General features: G+C 48.1%; 1 protein-coding gene across 3 annotated transcripts in view; it reads left to right on the forward strand.

The window, feature by feature from the left end:
• The window catches only part of TMEM9 (transmembrane protein 9), a 285,457-nt gene that overhangs the window by 120,409 nt on the left and 138,310 nt on the right, over positions 1–26,738 (forward strand). For all 3 annotated transcript variants that reach the window (XM_086923165.1, XM_086923166.1, XM_086923167.1), the window contains exon 5: positions 20,079–20,210. In XM_086923165.1, coding sequence (XP_086779291.1) covers positions 20,079–20,210 — 132 coding nt within the window. The remainder of the gene's footprint in view (positions 1–20,078; positions 20,211–26,738) is intronic.

Here is a 26,738-nt window from a genome sequence, read left to right on the forward strand (position 1 = left end):
TGTTGCAAGACAAGCTGGCGAACCCTCACCTAATCAGGGGTGGCTGAGAGCTTCGATGGACCCCGTGAAGAAAAGCTCCAGAAAAGTTTCTAAGTCAGAAGGTAAAAACTTTGACCGAGACCTACCGCAAGGAGTAGCCCCTGCAGGGCTTCATCGTGGTCGGCCTGAAACTTTGACTTTGAGCAGGTCCAGCATGACCAGATGTACCAAAAGGAGATATACGTTTCTATGTGCTATATCGTGCAAAAAATGTTAAAAGTCATATTCCCGTTTCCCTTCATTGGATTTTTTTCATTTTAAAGAAAAAAATATTTTTAAATTTTATAAATTGGGGTTGGATTTTTATTGTGTTGTGTCTTAATTATTTACTGAATTGGTGTTTTTAAATTCTTTTCATACCTGCTAACAGCCAAGCTAGCAAGGGTTGAGCATGAGAATAATTTTCAAAGACTGGTATGGAGCTATATATTAAGGTAGTGTCCTTATTGCCGGGGACACATATACATTTGCCCCTACTATTAACCCACTTTCTAACATCCAGACCAAGCAATACTGTCTACAAGTATGGATGACATGTGACCCCTACACCCTGTAGTTTTATTTAACATTTCCTATACACAGATTTACACACATATGATTGACTGCCTCTGTGTAGTGTGAATGATGTAAAGTGTTGACACCCTGCACTGGTATGAGTGGTGCTATGTAACTAATTGAATGCTTCTGAGAGAGTAAGTATGGAGACTTGGGCAGCACTATTAAAGGGTGGTAGTGAGTGAATCTGTGTCGGAGCTGGGTTGTTGAAAACCAAGGATGTCTATCTGATTTCATCTCCTGCCTCCTTTATCCACCAACCTACTCTCCCTCCACATTATCTCACTCTTCCAGGTTCTTTCTCATCTTTGCTTTCTCCTTATTCTCTGTTTTACATATTTCCCTTCCTCCTTCTGCCAACAACTCTTGATGCCTTATTCTTGTTCAGTTTTACAGTCTGATGGCTTACAGTTCGCCTCACCTGCAGACACCAACTTAAATTAAGCATCATTAGCTTGCAGCCCACAAAGGAAATGCAAGAGTGGCTATTCCGGCCCTTTCTGCATTGTATATCCTTCCTGAAGAGCAGATACACCCTTTTTTCTCTTTTCTGCAAGACACAAGGATCCTAGCCTTCTGCCTTCCCTATAGAAGGGAGAAGTGTGCGTGGCGATCGGTCTCTCCGAGTGCCAGGGAACCGCCCGCCATTGGAATATGGCGGGCAGTAATACAGTCATCAATGGGACTGGTGGGACTGTCAACGATGCGGTGATGTGGCAGTCCCACCACCATTATATTCACCCCCTGAGTTTAATGTGCATGCAAATCCAACATTACCAACCCCTGGTAAGTTGCACTACTAGTGCTGAAAAAGTCCAATGGAGGTACCAATGACCAGGTGGACTGGCCTCAAGGGTCTTGTGACCTCAGTGACAGAGTGACTGTCGCTCTAGTGTGTGCTTCTTCGTATGCCTGCTCGCAAGACTGGAGATGAACTCCATGGATTGTGGTGGACAGGCCTTCAAGGTTAACCCACACTTGCCACCGTTAGGGTCCACCTGCTGGTGCTAAGACACCAGGGCTTCTAAGGTCTATCGGGCCTTCTAAGGTGTAGCATCGGAATGCGCTCTGTCAGGAGTGTGGACTGGTGGACTGGTCATGAAGGCTGAAAATGGTGCTCCAGTTCCAAATTTGGCAGCTCTGACCAGAGTGCCACATCCTGTCCCCCACTGAACACCATACTGCCCCACTTGGTTAAACTGGCACTGCCTTCAGCTACAACTCAATTGTGCTGAGACTCAATTCAAACTATGCATTGGACAAGAGTAAAATGCTGCCTGAAAAAAAGTAACAACACCCTGTAAAAAGCAAACATTGAATGCAAGGATGAGCAAAGCATGTGAAATGTAAGCAGGAACAAAAAGGTTACCTTAAATGTTTTAAACTCATTATTCAGAAATCAGTAAGTGATTTTGCCTGAAAAGTTTTGGACATGACTACAGGACTAGGAAGGGCCGTTTCAATGTCCATTGCTCATATCATTATGAAATATAAGCAGTTTGGTTTAAAAAAGACCAAATCCCTCAACACAGAGCTGTGGCACACATTTTGTAGGCTAAAATAATTAAAACAGTTGAAAACGCTCATATTAAACGTTTTCGAGTCCACCCCTCAACCAGGTATTGCAGTCCCTTTATGAATGGTGCACTTCCCCACCCTGGGAAAACAATGTTGTTCAAAGAAAGAAGATAAAAAGAAAGTAGCGCTTCACTGGAAAACTCTGTAAAGCAGCGCTAAGGTGCATGGGTGTAAATAACAATCTGGGCTGTCTGCTGACCACTCTGTATTGCTTTATTTGGTTATTTAATAATTTTTCTTATTTTGATACTTTGTTCTCTCCGTCCCGAGGTTGTACTTTGGAATAGAACCCTGTCAGAAAATTAGGACATTTCCAGCTAAAGTGTTCTGCTAATTTTTGGATCCATTTCACGGGGGAACATAAAGAAAAAGAGAGAGTATGTAACAGCTGTCTTTTGAAATCCGTACATAAAGATAAGCGAGACAGCGACAGAAAGAGATGGAGGAATAAGGAGAGAGCGAGGGGGGGAGGAGGGAAGCTACCAGAGGCAGAGCAGGAGAAGCGGACACTGCCTTTGCCTTCTCTGGGAATGACGGAAAAGAGACGAGAGTTTTCCCTTCTCTGCCCTTCCCAGAGTGGCCAAGCCTTATGAAATGAAATGAAATGAATGAGACTTATATAGCGCACGACTTACCCTGGGGCATCTCAGCGCTTGCTTAGGGAACCCGTCCTGGTATTCCCCTGTGAGATACCCTGGCAGGGTATCCACAAGGTGAAAGCCAGGCATCCCACCGCGAGGGGCCGTTGTGGAGATTAAGCAAGCTATTGCCCAGAGTCGCAGAGTGTGAACCCGTGAGTCGAGAGGGCACCGGAGCGAGAATTAACAAGTCCGTGGAATTTTTGAGCCCAAGACCCGCCGAGGCGGGGAATTGAACCCTGTTCCCGGGCCGAACTCAAGCTCCAGGTCTGCCGCCTCACGGCAGAATAACAAAGGGCAGAGGGCAGGTGGCCTCTTTGACTGCAGGCAGGTGAATCACAGGTCAAGTACAGGGCCATTAGGTAGCACTTTCGCGCGCTAATGGCCCTGTGCATAACAGAAGGGAGAGGGGAAATTCTTTTGTCCCCTAGTCCCCCCCACCCTTGTCTCCGTGTCCCCCTCTCTCCAAAATCTGGGGGGGGGATATGTCCCCCACATCCCCCACAGTTCCTACGCCCATGGGGACAGCGGTACAACACCCGAGTCAAGGGTCAGAGAGGAGGGCCGTCAGTGTGAAGGAAGCTTAGGGTGGGATTTTGTCTCGAGTGTTCTTTAAGAATTTGACATTGACAGTGGTAGATGCAGGGTAGATGCAGGGTTCAGTGCAGAGTGAAGTGGCTTCTCACGTTGGCACAAATATACATTGTGTAAGATTTTTCAATGTCTTTGAAAATATTTTAAGTATAGTTTGGCATGTCATTCTCTTGATCATTTCTATTTGTTGACATATGTTGTGAGTGCAGCATCCTTCCCTCCTCACTGAATCGCACCCTGCTGCCAACCATGAGCAGCACGGCTCTCCTCTTCATAGGTTGCCCTCAACCATACCTCCTCGTTGGTGGTCGTCTTGTTCTCTGCGGCCTCCCACTCTGTCCTCCCCATTTCACCTGCAGGATCTGTTTTTCTTCCCAACCCCACCCTTCACCCACCTGCGTACAGGAAGACTGTTTTTAGCCTTCTAGTGTCGTCCTGTGAGGGCTTGCCAGGTATTGGGCTCAGACAAATACTATGCCCACATCTAAGAGGCAGGCTCCTTGCCCTCTGCTGATCACACAGAAACCCCTCACCCCCTTCCTGATACACTGGCGTACTGTCCTCTGCCCTTCAAAATGGGAAACCCTGGGCTAGCATTCCCCGCTAGTCTCCTCTCTCCCTGCACTGTCGTCCCTGCCTGCCTCTAGATTTCTCCCCTTCTGTCCCAGAGTCCCTTTTGCAATTTTGGCCCATATCCTCCTCTTCCCTCTATCAACCAATCCGGGCCGTATCCTGCACTCTGCTGTCTACACTGGTCACCTCTAGCCCATCTCCCCTCAGAGGGGATATTTTCTGACCACCTGGGTGGGGGACCCACTCATCCACCTCCTTTTATGATGACTTTCTTTCCTCTCCTGCCTAGCCTGGACTATCGCGTCTTTTCTCAGGCTCGCTCAGGACTCTTGTTCTCTGCCACATGTACGCCTTAACTATTTCTTTAGAAGTTCAATCCTCACTTTCTGATAACTATAGAATATTGAACTAGATTCCATGAGTTTTGGATGCCCATTATTTACAGCCTCTTAGACAGAGTGAATTTAATATTGTTATTTCTTGATGGACTCAGCTACTATACTGAAACATGCAGTGCCTGAATTCCCAAATAGGCAAATTGGTCACCGGCCTGTCGGCCCCACTCCATTTCGGGGCCCCCGACAACGGATCAAAATATTATTGATTTGATTTCTAAATAAAAATTACAATCAAGCTTTCTTAAATATTGTTTAGAAAGAGAACAAAATTAATCAACTCAAAAAAATTAAAACTTTACATTAGAGACTCTATAGGGAAAATACTGTATTAATGTAATGTACCCATTAACAACTTAAAGTACATAAACCAGATACATCAGATTCACATAACAGTTTGGCTCTTAAAAGCCCATATTCTGGCAGCATGTAAAAACAAATTTGGTGCATTGGGTATTGCGAGATAATTTGCAGGGGGGGGGGAGGGGGGCACCTCACCCTCCGAGGCGCTAAGCATAACAAAACTGGTATTTTTATGGGTGGTTGAGATAATGAGTTGCTGTCCTTGTGAATAATTCTGTTTCAGTTCTAACTGATCTCCTTTGGTCTCCAGACTGCTTAAGACATGGCTCTTTCCAACGAATAATTCCATTGTTTGATTTCTTTGTACCTTCTTTTTCTGCTGGGACCTTGTCGCAGCGCGGGGACGCACAGGCTGTGCAACCAGGCGCTTTATAAACTCAAATTGATTGATTGTGGTACATGCTCAGCTGCAGCATACTCGCAACTCAAGGCAGGGCCGGCTTTAGCACTGGTGGTGTCCTGTGCGAGAATGTTTGTTGGTGTCCCCCACGGACTCACTCACTACCACCCTTTAACAATGCCCTCTAAAGTCTCCATAACCACTCTCTCTCAGATGTATTTAGTTACATAGCGCCACCTATACCAGTGTAGGGCGTCAGAGCACTTCACAACACACACACATTACACAGAGGCAATCAATCTTGTGTGCAAATCAGTATATAGGAAATGTTAAATAAACCAAAATACTACAAGGTGAGTCGCATGTAGGGTGACCGACTGACGTGGGTGCAAATTCGGGACAGTGAGTGTAAACATTCAGGACAAAGGGTCAAAATTCAGGCCAAAAATTCAGGACAAAAGGTAAGTTTTACAGACACATCAGAGGAGGTTGCGCAATATTATATATGTAAGTAAATAGACAACCACTAAAGTACAAGTGAAAATAAGTTTATATTAGGTTGAGACAATTGTGCACTTCATGGTTTGTCAGTATGCGCGCAGCTTTAAGCAAATGTGCAGGTCTTTTTGTGGTAACAAAATCGCCCCCAACTTTCCAGCTCCCAGAGAAAACGCCTGATGCCCGGTCCAGCCAGTCTGGCCTTGCTACCACCCTCCAATGGCGCCCCTCAACTTCACATAGACCCTCTCTCATGTGTATTTAATTTCTTCTATAGTACTACTCATCCCAAGTATGTGGGGCAGAGAGTTGGAGTGCGTTACAACACACACATATTATATAGAGACAATCACTCATATAAATGTGAAAGTCACTGCATAGGAAATGTTGATTAAGATAATGGGGCTTACAATGTGGAATCATACTTTAATCCATTATTCAGCTTTTCACCATTCATTCTGTCCTTCCATCTGTGTGCCCATCCATGTCCATATTCAACCATTTACAAACCTATCCATCACGTATTCTTCCATCCATAATTTCCCTCATCCTTCACTCAATCTACCCTTTTACTCATCCATTATCCATCCACCCTTTCACCCTATCCATCCGTAAACTCATCCATCCACTCTTCCACCCATCCATCCATTCACTCATTCCAGCCCTTTACCTATCCAGCCATCCTTTCACGTATTCATTCATCCATCTAGTCACTCATCCTTTCACCCATTCAGTCATCCATTTACCCATTACCCTTCCTCTTTTAATTCCCCTTTCACTCAGCCATCCATCCTTCCATCCACCCACCCATCCATCTACTCATCCACTCATGAATCCATCCATTGAACCTATCATTCATCCATCCTTTCACTCATCCATCCATCCTTTCTCTCATCTATCCACCCTTTCACTCCTTCACTCATCTCTCCATCCTTTTGTCCATCTACCCGCCCTTTCACTTACTCATCCAGCCTTACATTCACCTTTTCACTCATCCATCCATCCATTCACCCCTTCACTTATCAGTTTTTCATTTCACCCTTTCACTTATCAATTCATCAATCCATCTATCATTTCACTCATCCATCCACCCATTCACTCATCCATCCTCCTCCCTCTCACTCATCTATCCATCCATCATTTCACTCATCTATCCAGCCATCCATCCACCCACCCATCCCTTCACCCACCCATCCCGTCACTTACTCACTCACCTTTTCACATTAGGAATGAGACCCATCAAGAACTCCACCCTCGCTGTAGTTCCTAAAGCAAGAGGTGGGGTGGGGCAGGGTTCACTATGCCCCTGCACATAGGCAATCTGAAAAAGTGGAAGGCATGAGTCATGCATGAAGCACAGTGCCTGGACGTGGGGCGACTGTGAGATGGTGGTGTTTCCAGAGCTTGAAGTGGGATGAAAAAACTAGGGGGGGGGGTCGCTCCAAAAGTGTGTTCGATGTAATAAAATGCGTGGCTTAAAACACATAAGCTAAAAATCTGTGCTTAATATAATGTGCCGCCCGACTGTTATTATTTTTGCTTCTGTCATTGCATCCAGATATATATTTATTATTTATTTATTTATTTATTTTGTATACTTGTAGAGCGCAGACCTGTCACCCAGAGGGCATCCTGGCGCTTTGAACTTCTGGACGATTACACTTCTCACTGCTCAGACAGTTTTCAGGAAAAGATGCGTTTTCAACGCTTTCCTAAATGGCAGGTAGTCCTTGTGGCTTCTCAGAGAGATAGGCAGGGAGTTCCAAAGTTTGGCCGCTGCAACACTAAATGAGAGGCCACCCATCCTAGCTCTCCGAAACCTCGGGACCACCAGCAGTTGTGCCGAAGAGGAACGAAGGGGCCGCGAAGTAGAGTACCAGGCAAACATATTCCGCAATGGTACTGGGCCCAGTTGGTGTACTGCCTTGAACACCAGGCACGCGGCTTTATACAGCACTCGCAGATGTACCGGAAGCCAGTGTAAGTCTCTTAGCGCGAGAGTGGAAGAGCTGGACCTGGGACGAGAAAGAGCCAACTTGGCGGCCATGTTCTGCACTCGTTGTAACTTCCCCAGCAGATTTTTTGGAGCCTCCAGAAGTAGCGCATTGCAATAGTCTAAACGACTTAGAATGGTACTGCGGACTACTTCTGGCCTGGCCTGGCCTGGGCGGGGAGAAGGGGCAGAACTTTATGCAACATGCGTAGCAGCATCATGCACGTCGAGATGGTTTTATTAACGTGCAAGTCAAGCTGTAAATTTGGGCCGAAGATCACCCCCAAGTTGCGAGCTGACCCCGCCGCCGCTACTGGCTCAGGAAAGGTGGCAGGCCAGAAGTTCTCTGGAAGAACTCGCGGAATCCGGTCTATGTAACAATGTAGCACCTCCGTCTTTGAGCTGTTAAATTGGAGGGAGTTGGCCCGTAACCAGTCCGCTGTGGCTGCCATACAGCGAAGGAATGTCTCCAGCGGGACCGCGTTATTTCCCTCCAGAGAAAAGACCAGCTGGGTGTCGTCGGCATAATTGAAAGCCGAGACACCAAAAGATTTTATAAGCTGGACTAAGGGGCGAAGATACAGGTTAAAAAGTATGGGGCTGATGGCCGAGCCCTGTGGGACCCCCTATCCAACTTTCCTTGGCTCAGAGCTGAATGGAGGAAGCGAGACCAGCTGTTGCCGGCTACCCAGATAAGATATCAGCCAGTCTCTTGCGCCCTCTGTGACCCCACACTCCTCTAGTCTCCTGATAAGGGTCTGATGGCAGACCGTATCGAACGCGGCCGACATGTCGAGCAGCACTAGAAAGGCTGCCCGACCACTGTCGACACGCGACCGAAGATTGTCCAATACGGTTACCAGGGCAGACTCCGTCCCGTGCCCGGGGCGGAAGCCAAACTGTGCCTCATCAAATCAACCGATGTTCTCCAGGAAGCCTGAGAGCGAGCGGGTCACCCATTTTTCCATGATCTTGATTGGAAATGGGAGCAGAGAGATTGGCCTATAGTAAGAAAGGCAAGCCGGGTCCAGTGTGGGCTTCTTGAGCAGAGGTGACACTACTGCTAACTTCTAGCACTCAGGGACCGATGCCAACTCCAAAGACTGACGGCAGATGGAATGCAGAGGCTGAAAGAGTTCTGCGTGGAAGGCCTTCCAGAATTTGGGAGGTAGGGGGTCGAGCGGAGAGCCCGAAGCTACCGTATGTGCCAAGCTGCAAAAATCCTCAAAGGAGGGACGAGGAAACAGTCTTAATTGGGGTCGACTGGAGGAAGTCTCCGGAGCTCCCCCACAAGAAACTGGGTCACTCGGCTGGGGTCGACTGGGTGGTCCATCCGGAGCTCCCAGACTAGGGCCAAACGTACCCGTCTGGGGTCGACTTGGCGGACCAGCCGGAGCTCCCAAGCCAAGAGTACCCTGAGTGAGAGCTGCGGCAATCGGCTGGGGTCGACTGGGTGACTCGTTCGGAGCTCCCGAGCCAGGGCAGAGCCCTACTGGCCGGGGTCGACTGATCGGGCTAACCGGAGCTCCCAAACCGAGAGCAGCGGGCAGAGGGTTTTTTAAGCCCTCTAAGATCTTTGCAGTCTTCTCCTCAAAAGCAACCGCCAGGGAGTCGCACAGGGCTTGCGACGCCACGACCGTATTGGCTACACACACTGGGTGGGACAGGTCCCTGACAATTTTGAACAGGGCTTGAGATTTATTAGGTGCCTTATTCAAGGTGGATTCCAGAAAGGCCGCCTTTGCCAACTTAATCTGCGCCTTGTAGCCCTGCAGTGTGAGCCTGAACGATGCCTTAGCCGATGATGAGTACTGCTTCCTCCAGGCTCTCTCGGCGCGTTTACAGCTCAGCTTTAGCTGTCGTAGCTCTTCCGTGTATCAGGGGGAAGCACGATTCACTCTCCCTCGAGACCTACGAAGGGGCACCAGCTTATCTAGCGAGTCAGTAATAGACCGACACAAGGAGAGGTAGCTTTCCTCCACCGAGTTGCTCAGACAAAAGTTGTCTGGTAATAAGGAAGGCAGTGAAGATGACCTGAAAAGTCGGGACCAAGGTCTACCTAGTTTCGATAATCCTACCCCGGCAGCTTCAGAGGGACAAACCCCTATGCAAAGGGAGAACGCCACCAGTGCGTGATCAGTCCAGCATTGGCGTAGGATATCATTGACCACTACTGATTGAGCGTCCGCGAAAATCAGGTCCAGGACGTGACCTCCCCTATGGGTAGCAGCGCCGACCAATTGCTGCAGCTGAATATCACCAAAAGCTTGGCAAAGTGTCGTGAACGCTCCATCCAGTGGGCCGCCCTGCCATAAGTTGAAGTCCCCCAGGACCAACAACTTAGAGTGAGTATTCGATAGGTCGTATATCAGATCAAGGAAGTCTGATAGAGAGGGAACAGAGCCCGGTGGGCGATAACATAACACCCCTGCGAGGAGTGTTCTCTCCAGGTCTTTGATGGAGAAACCCATCAGTTCGAAGCCCGAAACCTCACTGATTTTAAGCTGGAGAAGACCCAACGACTCTCTATAGATAATACCAATTCCACCACCTCTGTTCTTCAGTCGAGGGGTGTGAATGATTTTAAAGCCTGGGGGGCAGGCCAGTCCCAGTTCAACTAGGCAAACCTCCCGAGTCCAGGTTTCTGTTAAAAACAACAAATCCAACCCTGAGGATTCAATCAGGAAGGCAATCTCTGTATGGTGCTTGCAGAGCGACCGAACATTAAGAAGTCCGCAAGACAGAGATTGAGAGGGGCCTGGAGTAGTAGTCCTCCATGTCAGGGGCGCCTGGGACGGTCTTAGTTCCAATAAGGCAGCCCGAGAATAGACTAGGCGGGGAGAGTGCGATGAACCAGAGGAGGCGGCCCTATGCACGCCCGTTGCGCGAACGGGCGCAAACGGGCTTACTTCTGGCGCACCTCCGGCGCGCCTACGACGCGCCCGCTGCGCGTAACCGCTGCGCGTTTGAATCTCCATCCTTATCTGGTATTCGGCCGAGCGGAAGTCTGCCTCCTGCGTCCCTTGCCCTCACCAAGATGGCGCCTGAAGTGCTCCCAGCCTTGGCCCCCACCCAAGATGGCGGTCGGACCCGCTACACTATCTGTATCCCGCCAAATGCGGGTGAAAACCAAAATTAAATTGCAGGTAAGCCTAATCTGATTCCCCAGCCTAATGATCCGACACCTACAAGCAGCGCGAAATAAAAAGAGCCCTAGACGCTCTGTAGCGCGATAACCAACAGCGCGAGTAAAATTCCAATTAAGCACAGTTAAAAAATTGCCCCAGCAGTCAGGAGCGCGCCGGCCAAAGATCTACTATACTACTATATAATAGAACAAGTAATGTTACACTTAGAGCAAGTAACGTTACACCTACACAAGCCAGACCTATTGGCTTTGTCAATGGTTGTTAGTTGCATAAAATAAGCAGCAACCATGGCTGCTATACTTTAACTTTAATCCTTTCCTTTGAACTTCTGTCACCGCCTTCCTTTGGTTAACTGGATTCTCACCTAGCAGCAGCCTGGGCATTTTTGCACTTCCATGTGACAGAATGCCCTGCCCTGGACGGAGGCTGGAGGAGGCCACCACAAGCTGTGCCCGCCTAGACAATCAGCCCCACACAGAATGACAATGGGCGGGGTGGGCCTGCTCTTGTGCTCAGAGGAGTGTGAGGCGGCCCCATCAGGGAGCTGAGGCCTTTTGCAGGGGAACAGCTCTGTTCCCTGAAAGGCCCAAAATTACCGACAAAAGGCATCCGTAAAAGGGATCCTCATGGACAACAGATCTGAGATCCAATTTACGGACTGCCCGTGAAATTTACGGACGGTTGGTCACCCTAGTCCAATGTCATCCATACAGGTAGACCGTAACGTTTACGAGTGCTTGGTCTGGAGAAGCACAAACTCAGATTTTAAAACATAAACCCATGGTTGGGGGTTACATTTAATAATAAGGATTTTTTTACCAAAATTAACCCTTTTTGAAACATTTGAATAATGAAAGACGGAGGAAAAAATCATAATGCTTTTATCTATACCTAGCAGTTTGCATGCAGCTCTTTGATGACACTTTATAGCTCACTGTTCCATGTTAGGATTTTACCATCTACACTGCTAGGAACAGAAGGTATGCACTTTGTGATCTGCATGGTACAGATTCTTTGCAGCAGGCATATTATCCCCCAGTGCTACAATAAAATGAGGTAAAACTTACACTAGACAAACCTCCTTCTCTCTCCAGGAAGAACATTAATCACCAGAGTTATCTTGTCATTTTTATTGTTGTATGAAAATTGCTGGAGGCCAGCAATGTAACAGCAGGTTCTTTTAAAACAATAAAATACTTCCAAACACGGCCCACCCTCGAAGAGGTAGCACCGGTTTCTCTCTGTCATCTCCATTTGCCTTTGGTTGAGTGTGGTGGGCTTGCTGCTGTCCGGCCCGGGTCCTGTACCCGCCAGAGAGAGACTAGGTGGGCGCGCGCGGGGTCTGGGGTCTTCAGGACCAGCGGTCACCTGGACGGGATTGCGACGCCCGCACAAACGGTGTGGGACCCGGGGTTTGTGTTCTCGGCCGCCGAAGGTGTGTGCCGCACCTGCGCACGGGAGCGCTGAGCATTTCGGGGGAGTGCACTGTTCGGTGTTGTCGGGCCGCTCTTGAGTTCATGAATGAAGAGTGCTGTGCCTCTCCTGGGGACGTTTCTACGGTGCAGCCAGGAGCAGGGTGCGCTTCTCTGCTGAGCAGTCCTGCAGGTGATAAGTCTGTAGCGGGGCTACAGTTTTGCGTGATTTGTTTTTCTCTATTCTAGTTCTATTGAAGGGCTTGGTCTGTGGCTTTTCCGTTGGGCTGTTGAGTGTTCCAGGGGGTATTTAAGAACGAGTTTCCCCCTTTTTTTTCATTGTAACATGGAGGGACAAAGGAGTGATCATCAACAGCATTCTCCCTCTTATTCTTCTGAGGGTAGGATGGAGAGCTGCTTTTGAGACATGGGGGCCATTCTCCTGATGATTCTGAGCGGCCCATAGGCTAGCAGGTTCAGGCCATGATTGATGAAGCGGTGGCGAGAGCCTTGGCTTTCAAGCCTCCAATCCTAAGACACAGGCATCTGTGCATAAAGATGTGGACACTGATACTGAAAGTGACTCATTACCTGATAGACTGGGAGTAAGTTTATTTCCTGAGATGAATATGGCGCTGTTTTGCTGCATATCAGGGACAATATGGGTTTTGATTCACTGCCTGCTGTTGATGAGGCCAGGGGGCTATTTCCATAATATGCCAAGCCTGCTGCCGAGCCTCTTCTGCTCCACCTTAAGATTACCGGCGCTATCTTTTGGGGTTAGGAAGAGCTATATCTGTTTCAGATTCCTAGATTCCTCCAAAAATCCTATGTTTTGTAGGAGGTGGATTCTGTACTCCCTCTATACATTAACATGTATTTAGTCTTGGCTTCAATGATTGAACCCTGAAGACTATTCACCAGCGGATCCTATAGATAAAAAAGTGGACTCAGGCTTAAAGCTGTGTTTGGTGCTACAAATCTGGTGTTGATGGCTGCATTCTATGCGGCACTCTCTTAGTCTTTTGTCAAGAATTTTGTCTCTCTAGCTGAAGCGATGCAAGAGGAGGCTGATCTGTCTGACTTTTTGGTTCGGATGAAGCAACAATCTAAACTGCTGACCGATGACTTCTTAGATCTTATCAAGGATGCATCTGTAGCCTTCCGCTCCGTGGTGATGGCCCGGATGAATCTGTGGCTACGGGATCGGAAGGTGGATTTACCAGAAAAAGCTTCCTTTCTGAAGCTTCCATTTGATGGTCCTAAACCCTTTGGGGATCGGTTGATCCACATGATGAGGAAATCGTTCAAGAATAAGAAACATTCAGGGTACTGTGAGTCATCATCTGGTAAGTCAAGTCAAGTCATAAAATTTGTATAGCGCACTACATACCCAGAGGGTTTCAAGGCGCTTAGGAAGGGGAGGAGGATTATTTGTCAAATATCCACGTTTTAAGCTGCTTTCTGAACGCTAGGTGGTTTTGGGTGAGGCGAAGGTAAGCGGGGAGTGAGTTCCATGTTTTAGCAGCCAGATATGAAAAGGATCTGCCTCCCATGGTGGTCTTGTTGATGCGAGGTACAGTGGCGAAGGCTTGGCTGGAAGAACGTAGTTGGCGGGGGGGGGTGTAGAAGGACAGTCGTGAGTTGAGGCAGTCTGGTCCGATGTCGTAGAGTGATTTGTGTGCGTGGGTAAGCAGTCGGAAAGTGATCCTCTTATTGATGGGTAGCCAGTGGAGGTCTTTAAGGTGACCAGAGATGTGTTCGTTGCGTGGGATGTCTAATATGAGCCTGGCTGAGGCGTTTTGGATTCGTTGGAGTTTCTTCTGGAGTTTCGCGGTGGTACCTGCGTAGAGGGTGTTTCCGTAGTCCAGTCGGCTCGTGACCAGAGCGTGGGTGACTGTTTTCCTTGTTTCGGAGGGGATCCAGCGAAATGTTTTTCTGAGCATGCGAAGAATGTTGAAGCAGGAAGAGGATACGGCGCTGACTTGTCTGTTCATTGAGAGTGAAGAATCCAGGATGACGCCAAGGTTCCGTGCGTGGTCTGTCGGGATGGGTGCTTTTCCGAGGGCTTCCGGCCACCAGGAGTCGTCCCAAGCAGAGGGGGATGTACCTAAGATGAGGACTTCTGTTTTGTCTGAGTTCAGTTTCAGACGGCTTTGTTTCATCCATTCGGCGACTTCTTTCATTCCTTCGTGTAGGTTAGTTTTGGCGGTGCTGGGGTCCTTGATGATAGAAAGGATCAGTTGAGTGTCATCCGCGTAAGAGATGATGTTGAGGTTGTGTTGGCGGGCGATGGCCGCGAGGGGGCTCATGTATACGTTGAAGAGGGTGGGACTGAGTGAGGATCCTTGAGGTACGCCGCAGATGACTTCAGAGGCCTCGGACTTGAATGGAGGAAGGCGGACTCTCTGGGTTCTTCCGGTGAGGAACGAGGTGATCCATTCAAGTGCTTTTCCTTGGATTCCGATGTTATTGAGGCGTTGTAGAAGGGTGCTGTGGCAGACTGTGTCGAATGCTGCAGAGAGGTCGAGGAGGATGAGGGCGACTGTGTCTCCATTGTCCAGTAGAGTTCGAATGTCGTCTGTTGCTGCGATGAGGGCGGTCTCAGTGCTGTGTTTTGCTCGGAAGCCAGATTGTGAGGGGTCGAGGGATTTGTTGGCTTCGAGGAAGGCGGCGAGCTGGTTGTTGACGGCTTTTTCGATGACCTTGGCCGGGAATGGAAGGAGCGAGATGGGGCGGTAGTTTTTGAGTTCGGTGGGGTCCGCTGTGGGTTTTTTCAGAAGGGCGGTGAGTTCAGCGTGTTTCCAGACTTCTGGGAAGGTAGCGGAGTTGAAGGAGCAGTTGATGACGTCTCGGAGGTGCGGTGCTATGACGGAGTCTGCTTTGTTGAAGATGTGGTGAGGGCAAGGGTCTGTGGGGGATCCAGAGTGGATGGAATTCATCAGGCGGATGGTTTCCTCAGTGGAGATTGGGTTCCAGGCGTTAAGGGTGTTTACGGGGGGAAGATGGTCAGCAGATGGTAGGGTGGGTTGGTTTCCGGGTTGGTTGTCAAAGCTGTTGTGGATGTCTGCAATCTTGATGTGGAAGAAAGAGGCTAGGGAGTCGCAGAGGGTTTGAGAGGGGGTGATGTCGTTGGAGTTGCCCGAGGGGTTGGAAAATTCCTTGACGATGTTGAAAAGTTCCTTGCTGTTGTGGGCGTTGTTGTCAAGTCGATCCTTGAATGCTGTTTTCTTGGCTTTTCGGATCAGTTGGTGGTGAGTGCAGGTGGCGCTTTTGAATGCGTCCTTGGTGCTGGTGGTTGGGTCTTTTTTCCAGGCCTTTTCAAGGGAGCGGCAGAGTTTCTTGGATTTCTTAAGATCATCGTTGAACCATGAGGCCTTCTTGTTGCCAGGTTTGCTTTCAGATCCCGGACTCGGGAGACCAGGCACTATCCCAAGAAGGACTCTAAATATTATTCTGCATGCCTTTGCTGGACCTGTCTTGTGAACTCCCAGACATACGTGGCTGGTACTTGCCAGGCAAGGCCATCCAATTAGCGTTCCTGACTACTCCCTCCTTTCGGCTTTGGACAAGGTGAGAAAGAAGCTCATGGATTTTGTCCACATTTGGGAAACCTCTGTCATGGATGGCTGGGTTCTGGACATTGTTCTCTCTGCCACCCAACTCAGGGTATATCCCTACTCCTGTTTCCAAGGATCCTGTAAAGAGAGAGGCTTTATGGGACGGAGGTTTGGCCGTACTACTCAAAAATGCAATTGTTCCTGTCCCTCCTGGTCCAGAAGGTGGCAGGAGGCTATCCGCCTGTGCTCGATCTCATGAGGCTTAATTGATGGATCAGGATTGTTAACTTTCGCATGGTTACGTTGGAAAGAATGATTCTGCTAGCCTCTGTAGAAGACATTTTGGTAACCATTGATTTGCGGGATGCATACTTGCACGTGCCTTTCTGGCTAGGCCATAAGCAGTTTCTCTGAATCAAGGTGGGTGGGCTCCCAATTCCATGTCCTTGTTCTCCCATTCAGTTTGAAATCCGCCCCACAGGTTTGGATGAAGGTTCTGGCTCCGTTGAGGGCACTTCTTCATCAGCAGGGTACAAGTCTTCTGCTCTATCATGACAATTGGCTTGTGTTTGCCAAGTCTGCCCCTCAAGTGATGGTACATGTTCACCTGGTGGTCCACACATTGACATCTCACGGATTCCTCATAAACACGAAGAAGTCTTAGTTGTTCCCGTAGCAGGATCAGGTCTTTAAAGAGTCCAGATTCCACACAGACCTATGGGTGGTTACCCTGCCAGACAGCAGGGTGCAGAAGATTCAGTCTCGTGTTCTGAATCTCCCGATGTCTTCCCCTTCTAGAGTTTCGGATTGAAGGAGACTTGGCAGCCACTGTGTTTTTAGTTCCATGGACTCGGTTCCATTTGAACAAGTGGATTTGCTTCCTCTTTCACCAGTGGGATTCTGCCTCACAGGATATGTCTCTCCCTCCCCTGGTGTCAGAGACCATGAGACAGGAATCGGCTTGGTGTGGACCCCTTACAACTCTAGAAGGTAGTTCCTTTGTGTTCTCCCCCTCCGTTGGTGATCACTACGGATTAGAGCAAGAAGAGGTAAGGTACCTGGATGTCTTCCCATCAGGTCCAGGGTCTTTGGACTTCTGCTCAAAGAGTGCGGTCTGCCAACAGGCGGGAGCTCAAAGCCATCCTTTTGGTTCTTTGGGCCTTTTCTCCTTAGATTCTGCCCCAGGTTGTCTTGATCCAGACCGAAAATACCACAGCAAAGTCTTATCTCATCCGCCAGTGGGGGGGTGAGGGCGTTGCACCTGTCGGTCATTTCCAATCAGATCATCTCTTGGTGCTAGACTGGTCTCCTTTCTCTGACGAAGGTTTATATTCAGGGTCTCCTGAACTCTCGACCGGACCTGCTAAGCCAGGGCATTCCCTCCTCCCACGACATTTGTTTCTCTCCCCTGTTGTTCAGTCAGATCTTTCAGAGATGGGGCGTCAGGTGGTGTCTTTTTTTGTCTTCCCTCAATACTTTTCTACCCCTTTTTGCACCAGGATGAGAGAGGCTACAGCTTGGGGGATAGACGCTCAGTCCTGTCCTGGTCCGGCAGGTCTTCTGTTTGCTTTCCTTCATTTCCCTTTAATCCAGACGTTTCTGATGAAGGTGCAGCTGGAGGGAGCTCAGGTAATTCTGATGGCTCCAGCATGGACCCGCTTCTCCTGATTTCCATTTCTAGTGATGATGAAGAGGAGCCCAGAGTGGCAGTCACCACAGCTCCCTCTCCTCTGGTTTTCCCTATTCTCCAGGACGAGTCCCTTGTTCGCAGGTTTGATTTACTCAGGGTTGCTCTGTCGCTGTCTGCACATCCACTCAGGCCTCTTGAAGACCATCCACTAGGGCTGCCTATGCTTATCATTGGGTGTCCTTTAGAAATGGTGTGGAACTTAGCAGTTGTTGCCTCCTTCGGCTTCCTTGGGACTTCTTCCTTCAACCTTGAAGTTGCAATGGTGGCTATTAGGGCGTTTCAGGCTCTCCTTCGGGCACTTTTGAAAACCCCTCAGGGTCTGGTGCCTATGTTACTCAAAGGATTTCACCCTTAGAGGAAAACCTTAGAGTATCACCTTAGAGTATCTACAGTTTGTCTGGCCTGAGACCTTGATGATTTTGTGGGCCTTTTTTTATCCTCCCTTCGAGCCTCTCCATTCCATTAATATGTGGATTCTCACATTGAAGGTTTTCTTTCTGGTGGCAATTACCTCGGCAAAGAGGTTTGGGTAACTGGGTGTGCTCTCTCGTAGGCCTCCATTCCTGATGGTCTTTGAGGATCACATGGTTTTGCACCCAGGCCCTGGTTTTAGTTGTAAGGTGAACTCTTCCATTCATGCCCAACAGAAGGTTATTTTGCCTTTTTTCTGTCCAGAACCTCAGTCTCCGGTGGAAGTTAGTGTGCATTCCCTGGATGTCCGGAGAGCTGTTCTGAATTATCTGGAGAGGGTGGAGGCATTCAGGCACGAGTCCTTTTTGTTTGTCAATTTTGGGCCTGATCAGAAAGACCTGAAACCTGCCACTCAAACTTAGAGCAGATGGGTTCGACCCCTGATTGCTTTGGCCTATTCCCAGTTTGGTGTTCCCTCTACTTTGGTGGGTTCAGGTTCGGTCAACTTGAGGTTTATCGACTTCCCTTGCTGAGTGTCAGGGGGGATCTTTATGAGTCTAGGGTTATGTCTGCTATGCGGTGACTGCAGTTTGCTTTTTAATATTAAAGTGTGTTGTTTCTGCAATCTGCTCAGTTGTCCTGGCTTTTCTTTGGCTTGGGTACATCTCATATGGTGAGGAACCTAAGCGAGAGGGACGAGGAGGTAACGCTTTGATACCTGCTGTTAATGATGTTACTCAAGAGTCCTTCTCTCACGTAGATTCCTCCCTCCCTGCCCTGTGTATCAATTCCAACTGTGTTTTTAGGGGCTTGTTGACGAAACCGGAAGCAAGTATGGGCGAAACGGCTTTTATGCTTGGGAAAGGGTCGGGAGAGGCACAAAGGCCTCATATGTGGAGAAATCTAAGTGAGAGAAGGACTCGGAGTAATGCAATGACCGGTAAGTAATTGAAGCATTATGTCTCCTGTGAGTGCACTTTGATAACTTTTTGTCACTTCTACCCCACTAAGGTGGAAGTGAAACGTACATGGGGAGTAGTATGGGGAGGCTTTTTAACAGCACCCATCTTCCTTTCCTATCTAGATAGACATACTAGAGGCAATAGGAACTGGATGGGAGGGTGATCGCAGAGGAGTAGGGCATGTGGACAAATATGGCTACTTTCCGTTCAATCCATTTTTTAGATCCTTTTGCCAGCCCTCGCACATTACTACAGGGCCACTCTACAAATTTCAGAAGTAAAAGAATCCATCATGCATTCCAATGGAGAGAGAATGGCCTACCCATACAGTCAACAGAAAGTGTAGTATACTTCCATGGGCAGACGCAAGAATTCATTGATAATGTGGTGAGCCAGTGAGTGGCTGAAAGTTCCATAACAAAAGAAGCAAATGTCTGAAGGAGGCTCACTGAAAGTCCCTTGTAGTAAGCATAAAATACAGTATGTCCACCATGAACCAGACATGCACGCCACATGAAACCTGCAAAATAGTGTGCTGTCCACACTACACCTGTTTTCTGTGTAAAAGGGGGAAGAACGTTTAACGGTAAGGTATAGGTCCTTAGCTGTCCTTAACGCACAAGTTTCTCTAGTTCTCAAGGGTTTAAGGGATTTACTCCACCCCATTTATGGCTTTGTTTAATCCTAAATGCGGTAAAAGAGGCCACTTTCCTCGATCGCGTTATGGCCCGTAGCCCTATTACTGAGGCACATTCCTGGTAACCCTTGAGAGTGCTGTTTTTGAGTGTGGCCACAAAACCATTTTTTGTGAATGAGATTTGCAGTGCTGTTGCTGTAAATTTCCTGTTTGGGTGAGTAAAATGTCCATGTCTGCCACTTATGTTGTAACTAAAAGAAAAGGGAAGGCATACACACCCACTACCTCTGTGTTCAGCCCTTCTCATCCCTTTGAAAACAATAGTTTCTTCTATGAAAGTCGTTAACTGTGAAAGATTTCAGTAGAATGAGGCCCCACCAGGAGGGATGGACGATGTGCTCAGAATGAATATCCTTCTATCAGGGGAGCACAAACATTCACCTGGGTAGCCTGGCCTCCCTGCTGACTGGAACCATTGTTTGTATATGCCAAGTATGATGACTGAGACTGAGTATGGAGGCCAGCACCACCGCATGCATAGAGTGAGGGTAAGGACTGGAGTGCTCCCACCAGACTCCTTCTAATGGATGCTAGCTGACAATGTGTCATTTGAAAAGGAGGAAAGCAAGTGTGCAATATGTACCTACAATTCAATAATATTGAAAAGTGTAATGTGTGCTTGATTTTGCAGTTCATCATCATCCTTTACCTGGCAGTAGTGGGGGCTCTTCTACTCTACATGGCCTTCCTCATGCTGGTAGACCCTCTAGTCCGGAAGCTGCAATCCTACGCGCAGCCTCTGCTCAACGAAGAGGAGACCGAGGTGAGGTGGAGCACCGGTTGCATGCATGACCGAGGAGCTCCTTGTCATAGCTGAGAAGTGGGAATGGAGGGAATAGATGGGTCGTATCACACCAATTCAACCCGGCCATCTATTAGCATGTAGCAAAGAATGAAGCAGGAGCGTGTTTACTATATTTGGAAGAAAGGGGCCCCTGCCTCATGGGATGAACCCCAGCAAGGAAACAACACTTTGGGTAAAGAAGAGCAAATTTGCACCGGGTTTTGTGCCTGTTGTACTTAAGAGAAGAAAAACGTTGTGCTAATGACTAAACTCCCACTATAATTTTAATGATATATTCTAATATTTTATTGATTCTTGTATCATCTTTTTTTTGTGTAGAAAATATTTTTTGGGGTTATTATAAATTAGTACATACAAAATTCTAATACATGTGACATAGTTTATGTGAATGATAACAAACAATCCAATTAATACATAAAATACAGAAGTGCATTCCCATTTCAAATTGGAATGCACTTCTGTATTTTATAAATTAATTGGTTTGTTTGTTTGAGTTTAGTCATTAGCACAACGTTTTTCTTCTCTTAAGTTTACCCAAAGCATGAGCGTGTTTACTCCATCCCTACTTCCCGAAGCATCAGATTGTGGCCCAGGCTGAGGTAACTAAAAGTGCATCACTCTCACTGTCTATAGGCATTGAAGTGAGACTGAGGTAAGATGACGTGGGCATACTATAGGTTGGTAGGGTCAGCTAAAACAGATTGAGGTAAGGAAGTATGCTCTATAATCCCACAGTTCATGTGGCAGAGCACAGTTCAATTGAAAATTAAATATGTATATGTTATTTCTACACACATGTATAATACATATAATCTTATGCACTGCATAGCACTGTTTTTCCTCAGTGCAATCAAGAGTGGTGTGCTAAAATTCCATGCTCGCATGTTTAATTTGAAGTAGCTGAAATTCGGTCTCCTTGAGTCTGCTGTACCTTTCCTGAATTATCAAGCAATTTGAAAGAAAACTACTTCAATAATAAATGAAACAATATATGTACTGTGAAACGGTAATCAAATGAATTTTTAAATGTGTTTTTTCTTATTTTTACGTTTTAAGAACTAATCCAAAAGCAAAACATTTATGTATCAGTTTATTACGAAATTAGCAATTACCAATGCAGCACATTGCTTATCAACACGTCGCCAACAACTTATTTTTTGGCATAAGCAATAAGAATACAGCTACATTTCTTGTGATTACAGTTCTGATCAGACCAAGAAATTTGAAAACAAAAAAAAGTGTGTTGGATTACATTCTCCAGTTATGCCCAGCAAACTGTAAATCACACTGTAGTAAGAACAACTTGTCCAGGGCGCAACTCCCATTCAAGGGCTACTTTTACCCCATCTCTAACCATATATATTTCATATTCTGTCCATTTAGGAAAGAGTTTTCCCTTTTCTTCATTGTAATAGTCCGTCCATATATTTTGTAGACTGTGAGCAATTGGGACCACTTCACAGTGTTCTTTAGAACCCTACAGAAACCTGTATTTTTAAGCATGTCTCTTTCAAATGTAGAAAAACTCTTGGCCAGGCTGTTGCTGCTATCAGTAACAGGTTTATTATTTCTATAAAACCTCAACTGTGTCATGCAACAGTGCAATCATTAGCACTGATAAGCTTTCAGTTATATCGGACTTGTTCCAAAAACCATACTCCATAATTCTTAAACCAGTTAATGAAATCACAAAGTGTGTTTTACACTTGGAGAATGCAAAAACAACAGTTGATGGACAGAATGCAGAACAATGTCATACATTCACCCCAGTACAGAGATCTGGGCCAAAATCCATTGTTTTTTGCACTCCACACCACCCCAGTTCAGACATGGCCATATGCAAATCAGCCTTGATCTTGTGCCTCATGGGAACAGTCCACCCTAACTGCCAAGCCATGCCTTCCCTGGATTGAAATCAAGCATCCTAGGACCGGTTTCTGGCTATCAGCCGTCATCAGCCGGGAATGCTTGACTCCAGTTGTGTGGAGAGCACGGGACTTACATGTGAGCATACCCGTCCCACTCAGGGTGACAAATGCAAAAACAACAGTTGATGGACAAAATGCAGAACAATGTCATACATTCATCCCAGTACCGAGATCTGGGACAAAATCCATTGTTTTTTTGCACTCCACACCACCCCAGTTCAGAAATGGCCATATGCAAATCAGCCTTGACCCTGTGCCTCCTGGGAACAGTCCATCAACTGTTGTTAGGTCTCCTGGCGTTGAACCGCGCGAAAGCGCGGTCTCGCCAGAGACCTATTGTGAGCGACTGCTTCCCAGGAGAGGGGACAGGAGCTGGCCTCGCGCTGGGGAATAGAGCGGGCCACGCGAACGCGCTCGCTGTGGCCAGCTCCTGTCTCCTCTCCTGGAAAGCTCCAACACGACACACGCATGCGCACACACACATGAGCGCCCATGCATGCACGCACACACACAGAGACACTCTCCCCCCCCACACATACACGAGTGCACGAGCGCCCCCCCGCACACATACACACACGGGCGCGCACACACACGAGTGCACCGAGCCCCCCCGCCGCCGTCGCACACGCACACACGCGCACACACACGAGTGCACCAAGACCCCCTCCTACCTCCTATCACTAAGGCCCACTTACCGCCACTCCGGACTTCAGCCGCCACCGCGGGGCTCTCCCTCGGGCATGGGAGCCCCGAGTCACCACTGCTCGTCTCCTGGCTAGCCACTCCGTGGGCGCGAGCTTCCAGCACGAAACGGAAGTCCCGCCCCACGGTAGTTTTGGTCACGTGGACGTCTTCGTTTTTAAACTTTACCAATTCTGTCGGCCGTAGAGTCGCTTCGTGATAAAACAGAACTTTAGTTGCATTCTACGCCTGGCTGTCAAGTTCGTAAAGCGCTTCCTGGTCCAGCTCGAAATAGGCAGACCCTGCAGCTCAGGTACGGTCACTAAGAGGAAAATGTTATATACATGTCTAGTCTGAAGGCTGTAGGTTTTGAGAGGGCATTCGCTTTAAATAGATTCAATTTATTCATTGTATATGTCCTTTTTAGTAGCCTTGAATTGCCATGCTTTTATTATGCATCGTATTGTAGCTAGATTTATACAGAGCTTACTAGCCCAGACGAGGCTTTTGTGAAACATTCTGGAAGGGATCACTACTTTATTTACCATGAATCGGTGCACATTCTACGGTAGTGCTTGCTTTGGCCATTGTGGCTTCTTTCTTTAGTGCTTGGGTGCTTTGTTCGTGTTTTGATGTTCCCTATACTATGTGGCTGATACAGGACGTGAGTAGGGGGAATCTTTTGGGGCAAGTACAAATATGTGCAAAGTGGGACAAATTAGCAAGCCGCATCACTCCTCTGCTCACCTCCTCCGCCATGTGAGAGCTGCATCGCTTCCTGCCTGGTTGTCCCTCTTGTGGTCTCTCTTCTCTCTCTCTCTGCCCTGTCCCCTTCCACCCCCTTTATTTTCTCTCATCGACATTCCCCTCTCTCTCTCTCCCTTTGTCTCCTCTCTCCCTCCTCTGTTTCTCTTTTTCTACATGTACTCTCTCCTTCATCTCTTTCCCTCTCTTTTTTGCGCCCCCGCGCTGTCTCTGAGGTTGTATCATGGATTTGCCCAGGTATTCTTGATAGGAAGCTGGGTGCAGCGTGTTTATTGCTGTGTGCCTGCAGTGCCTCCCAGGGCCGTTCCCTGGGTCTGACTCACCAGTCATCACCTTCACCCCACCCTCCCTCCCCACAGTACTACCTCAAGCCCTGCAGCTGATATACTGGTCATTACACCCCCACCGTACCATCAGCGCTCTGTGACGGGCTCACATCTAGCCTCTTATCACCACTCCATGCCCTTGTGCTGCTTGTGTTTATAGCTTCACTGCTTCCCGTCTTATGGCCTTGTGATTGTTAAGAAACATGGCTCCAGTGACGTAATAGCTGTGCTGTAGTGCTACGCATGCACCCGCTGCTCAGATAATTCACACATGTGGCATCTGTTCTACCCCGTCTGTGCAGCAGGTTTTGTGGTGTACACCTCCACATGGAGCGGGTTGTGCATTGGCTACGTCGCCACTTGCTAGATTGTGTATTATTCGCCACACAGCTTGGCAGATTGATTGTGCATTGTATACCTCTCTTTGCAGCAGGATTTATGTTGTATATCTTACCGCATGTAGGGTTGTGCATTAGGCACTTGTGCAAAGAGCTTCCGTGTTGTGGGTTGTGTTGTACATCTCTGAACGTGTTAGGTTATGTGACGTGCTCCGCAGAGTAGCTGGTTGTGCTGTATGCCTGCAAGTGTGGCTGTTCATATATTGCACATCTTTGTGTGTTGAGTATGACATAGTTTACATTACTTAGTGAGCTGTGTGCTTTATACATCTGTGTGTTGGGCTAAGCGTTGTACAACTCTCCATGAAGCGAGTTATGCGTTGGACACCTCTCTTTTACATTAGGTTGTGTGCTTTACTCCGCTCTCTGTAGCAGGTTATACATTGTACACCTCACCATGTAGACGGTAGTGCACCTTGCCGTATCACAATTTGTGCATCGTACCCAGTGTGGCCTTGTATATCTGTCTGAATTGCATCTGTGTTGTATATTTCTTTGTGCCGCAGGGTTTGCATTGTGTATCCCTTGATTGACCAGTTTATCCAGGGTCACCACTGTGAGCCTCAGTCAGTCCTGTGCACACAGTTACCTGTACTGAGTGTGAGAATGTTGTTCGGTTGTGATATTGGTGAGGTTGTCCTAAACACGCAGTGTCCATGGATGTTGTTCCATTCTAAGGCCTTGGGGCTACTGGGTCCCGAAAAGAACTCCACACTCTGGAAACTTGCATGTTTAATTTGGTTGAGAAAAATGAAAAGGTTGAGGTTTAGGCAGCCGGACTTTGACATTGTAGAATGACCCCTTCACAAACATGCAGTACAGTACTGTGCCAAGATGCCCTGCGAATGATGTTTGCTGCACACTTTGCACAATCGTTTGATTGCTGCCATCCTCCCTTCTTTACGCTGCAGCTTAAGCATTTGCAAACAAAACAGGTGATGGACCGAATGTGGATCAATGTCACACATTCAACCCAGTCCGAAGATCTGGGCCCAAATCCTTCGTTTTTTTGCACTCCACACCACCCTGGGTTAGACAATGGCGATATGCAAATCAGCTCTGACCCTGTGCCCCATGGGAACAGTCCAATCCGAGCTACAAAAGCCATGTCCTTCCCAGAACGGAATCAAGCATCCGAGGACCGGACCGGTTTCGAGGTAACACCTCTCATCAGCCCGGCTAGCTTGACTCCAAGTGGTGTGGAGTGCCTGGGACCCACGTCTGAGCATCCCCAGCACACTTATGGCGGCAATTGCAAACAAAACAGGTGATGGACCGAATGTGGATCAATGTCACACATTCAACCCAGTCCAAAGATCTGGGCCCAAATCCATCGTTTTTTTGCACTCCACACCACCCTGGGTTAGACAATGGCGATATGCAAATCAGCTCTGACCCTGTGCCCCATGGGAACAGTCCAGTCCGAACTACAAAGCCATGTCCTTCCCAGAACGGAATCAAGCATCCGAGGACCGGACCGGTTTCGAGGTAACACCTCTCATCAGCCCGGCTAGCTTGACTCCAAGTGGTGTGGAGTGCCTGGGACCCACGTCTGAGCATCCCCAGCGCACTTATGGCGGCAATTGCAAACAAAACAGGTGATGGACCGAATGTGGATCAATGTCACACATTCAACCCAGTCCAAAGATCTGGGCCCAAATCCATCGTTTTTTTGCACTCCACACCACCCTGGGTTAGACAATGGCGATATGCAAATCAGCTCTGACCCTGTGCCCCATGGGAACAGTCCAGTCCAAACTTCAAAAGCCATGTCCTTTCCAGAACGGAATCAAGCATCCGAGGACCAGACCGGTTTCGAGGTAACACCTCTCATCAGCCCGGCTAGCTTGACTCCAAGTGGTGTGGAGTGCCTGGGACCCACGTCTGAGCATCCCCAGCGCACTTATGGCGGCAATTGCAAACAAAACAGGTGATGGACCGAATGTGGATCAATGTCACACATTCAACCCAGTCCAAAGATCTGGGCCCAAATCCATCGTTTTTTTGCACTCCACACCACCCTGGGTTAGACAATGGCGATATGCAAATCAGCTCTGACACTGTGCCCCATGGGAACAGTCCAGTCCAAACTACAAAAGCCATGTCCTTCCCAGAACGGAATCAAGCATCCGAGGACTGGACCGGTTTCGAGGTAATGATGGATTTGGGCCCAGATCTTTGGACTGGGGTGAATGTGTGACATTGATCCACATTCGGTCCATCACTTGTTTTGTTTGCAAATTCCGCCCTAAGTGCGCTGGGGATGCTCAGACGTGGGTCCCAGGCACTCCACACCACTGGAGTCAAGCTAGCCGGGCTGATGAGAGGTGTTACCTCGGAACCGGTCCGGTCCTCGGATGCTTGATTCCGTTCTGGGAAGGACATGGC

Source organism: Lissotriton vulgaris, chromosome 5 (genome assembly GCF_964263255.1).
Source record: "Lissotriton vulgaris chromosome 5, aLisVul1.2, whole genome shotgun sequence".
Lineage (NCBI taxonomy): Eukaryota > Metazoa > Chordata > Amphibia > Caudata > Salamandridae > Lissotriton > Lissotriton vulgaris.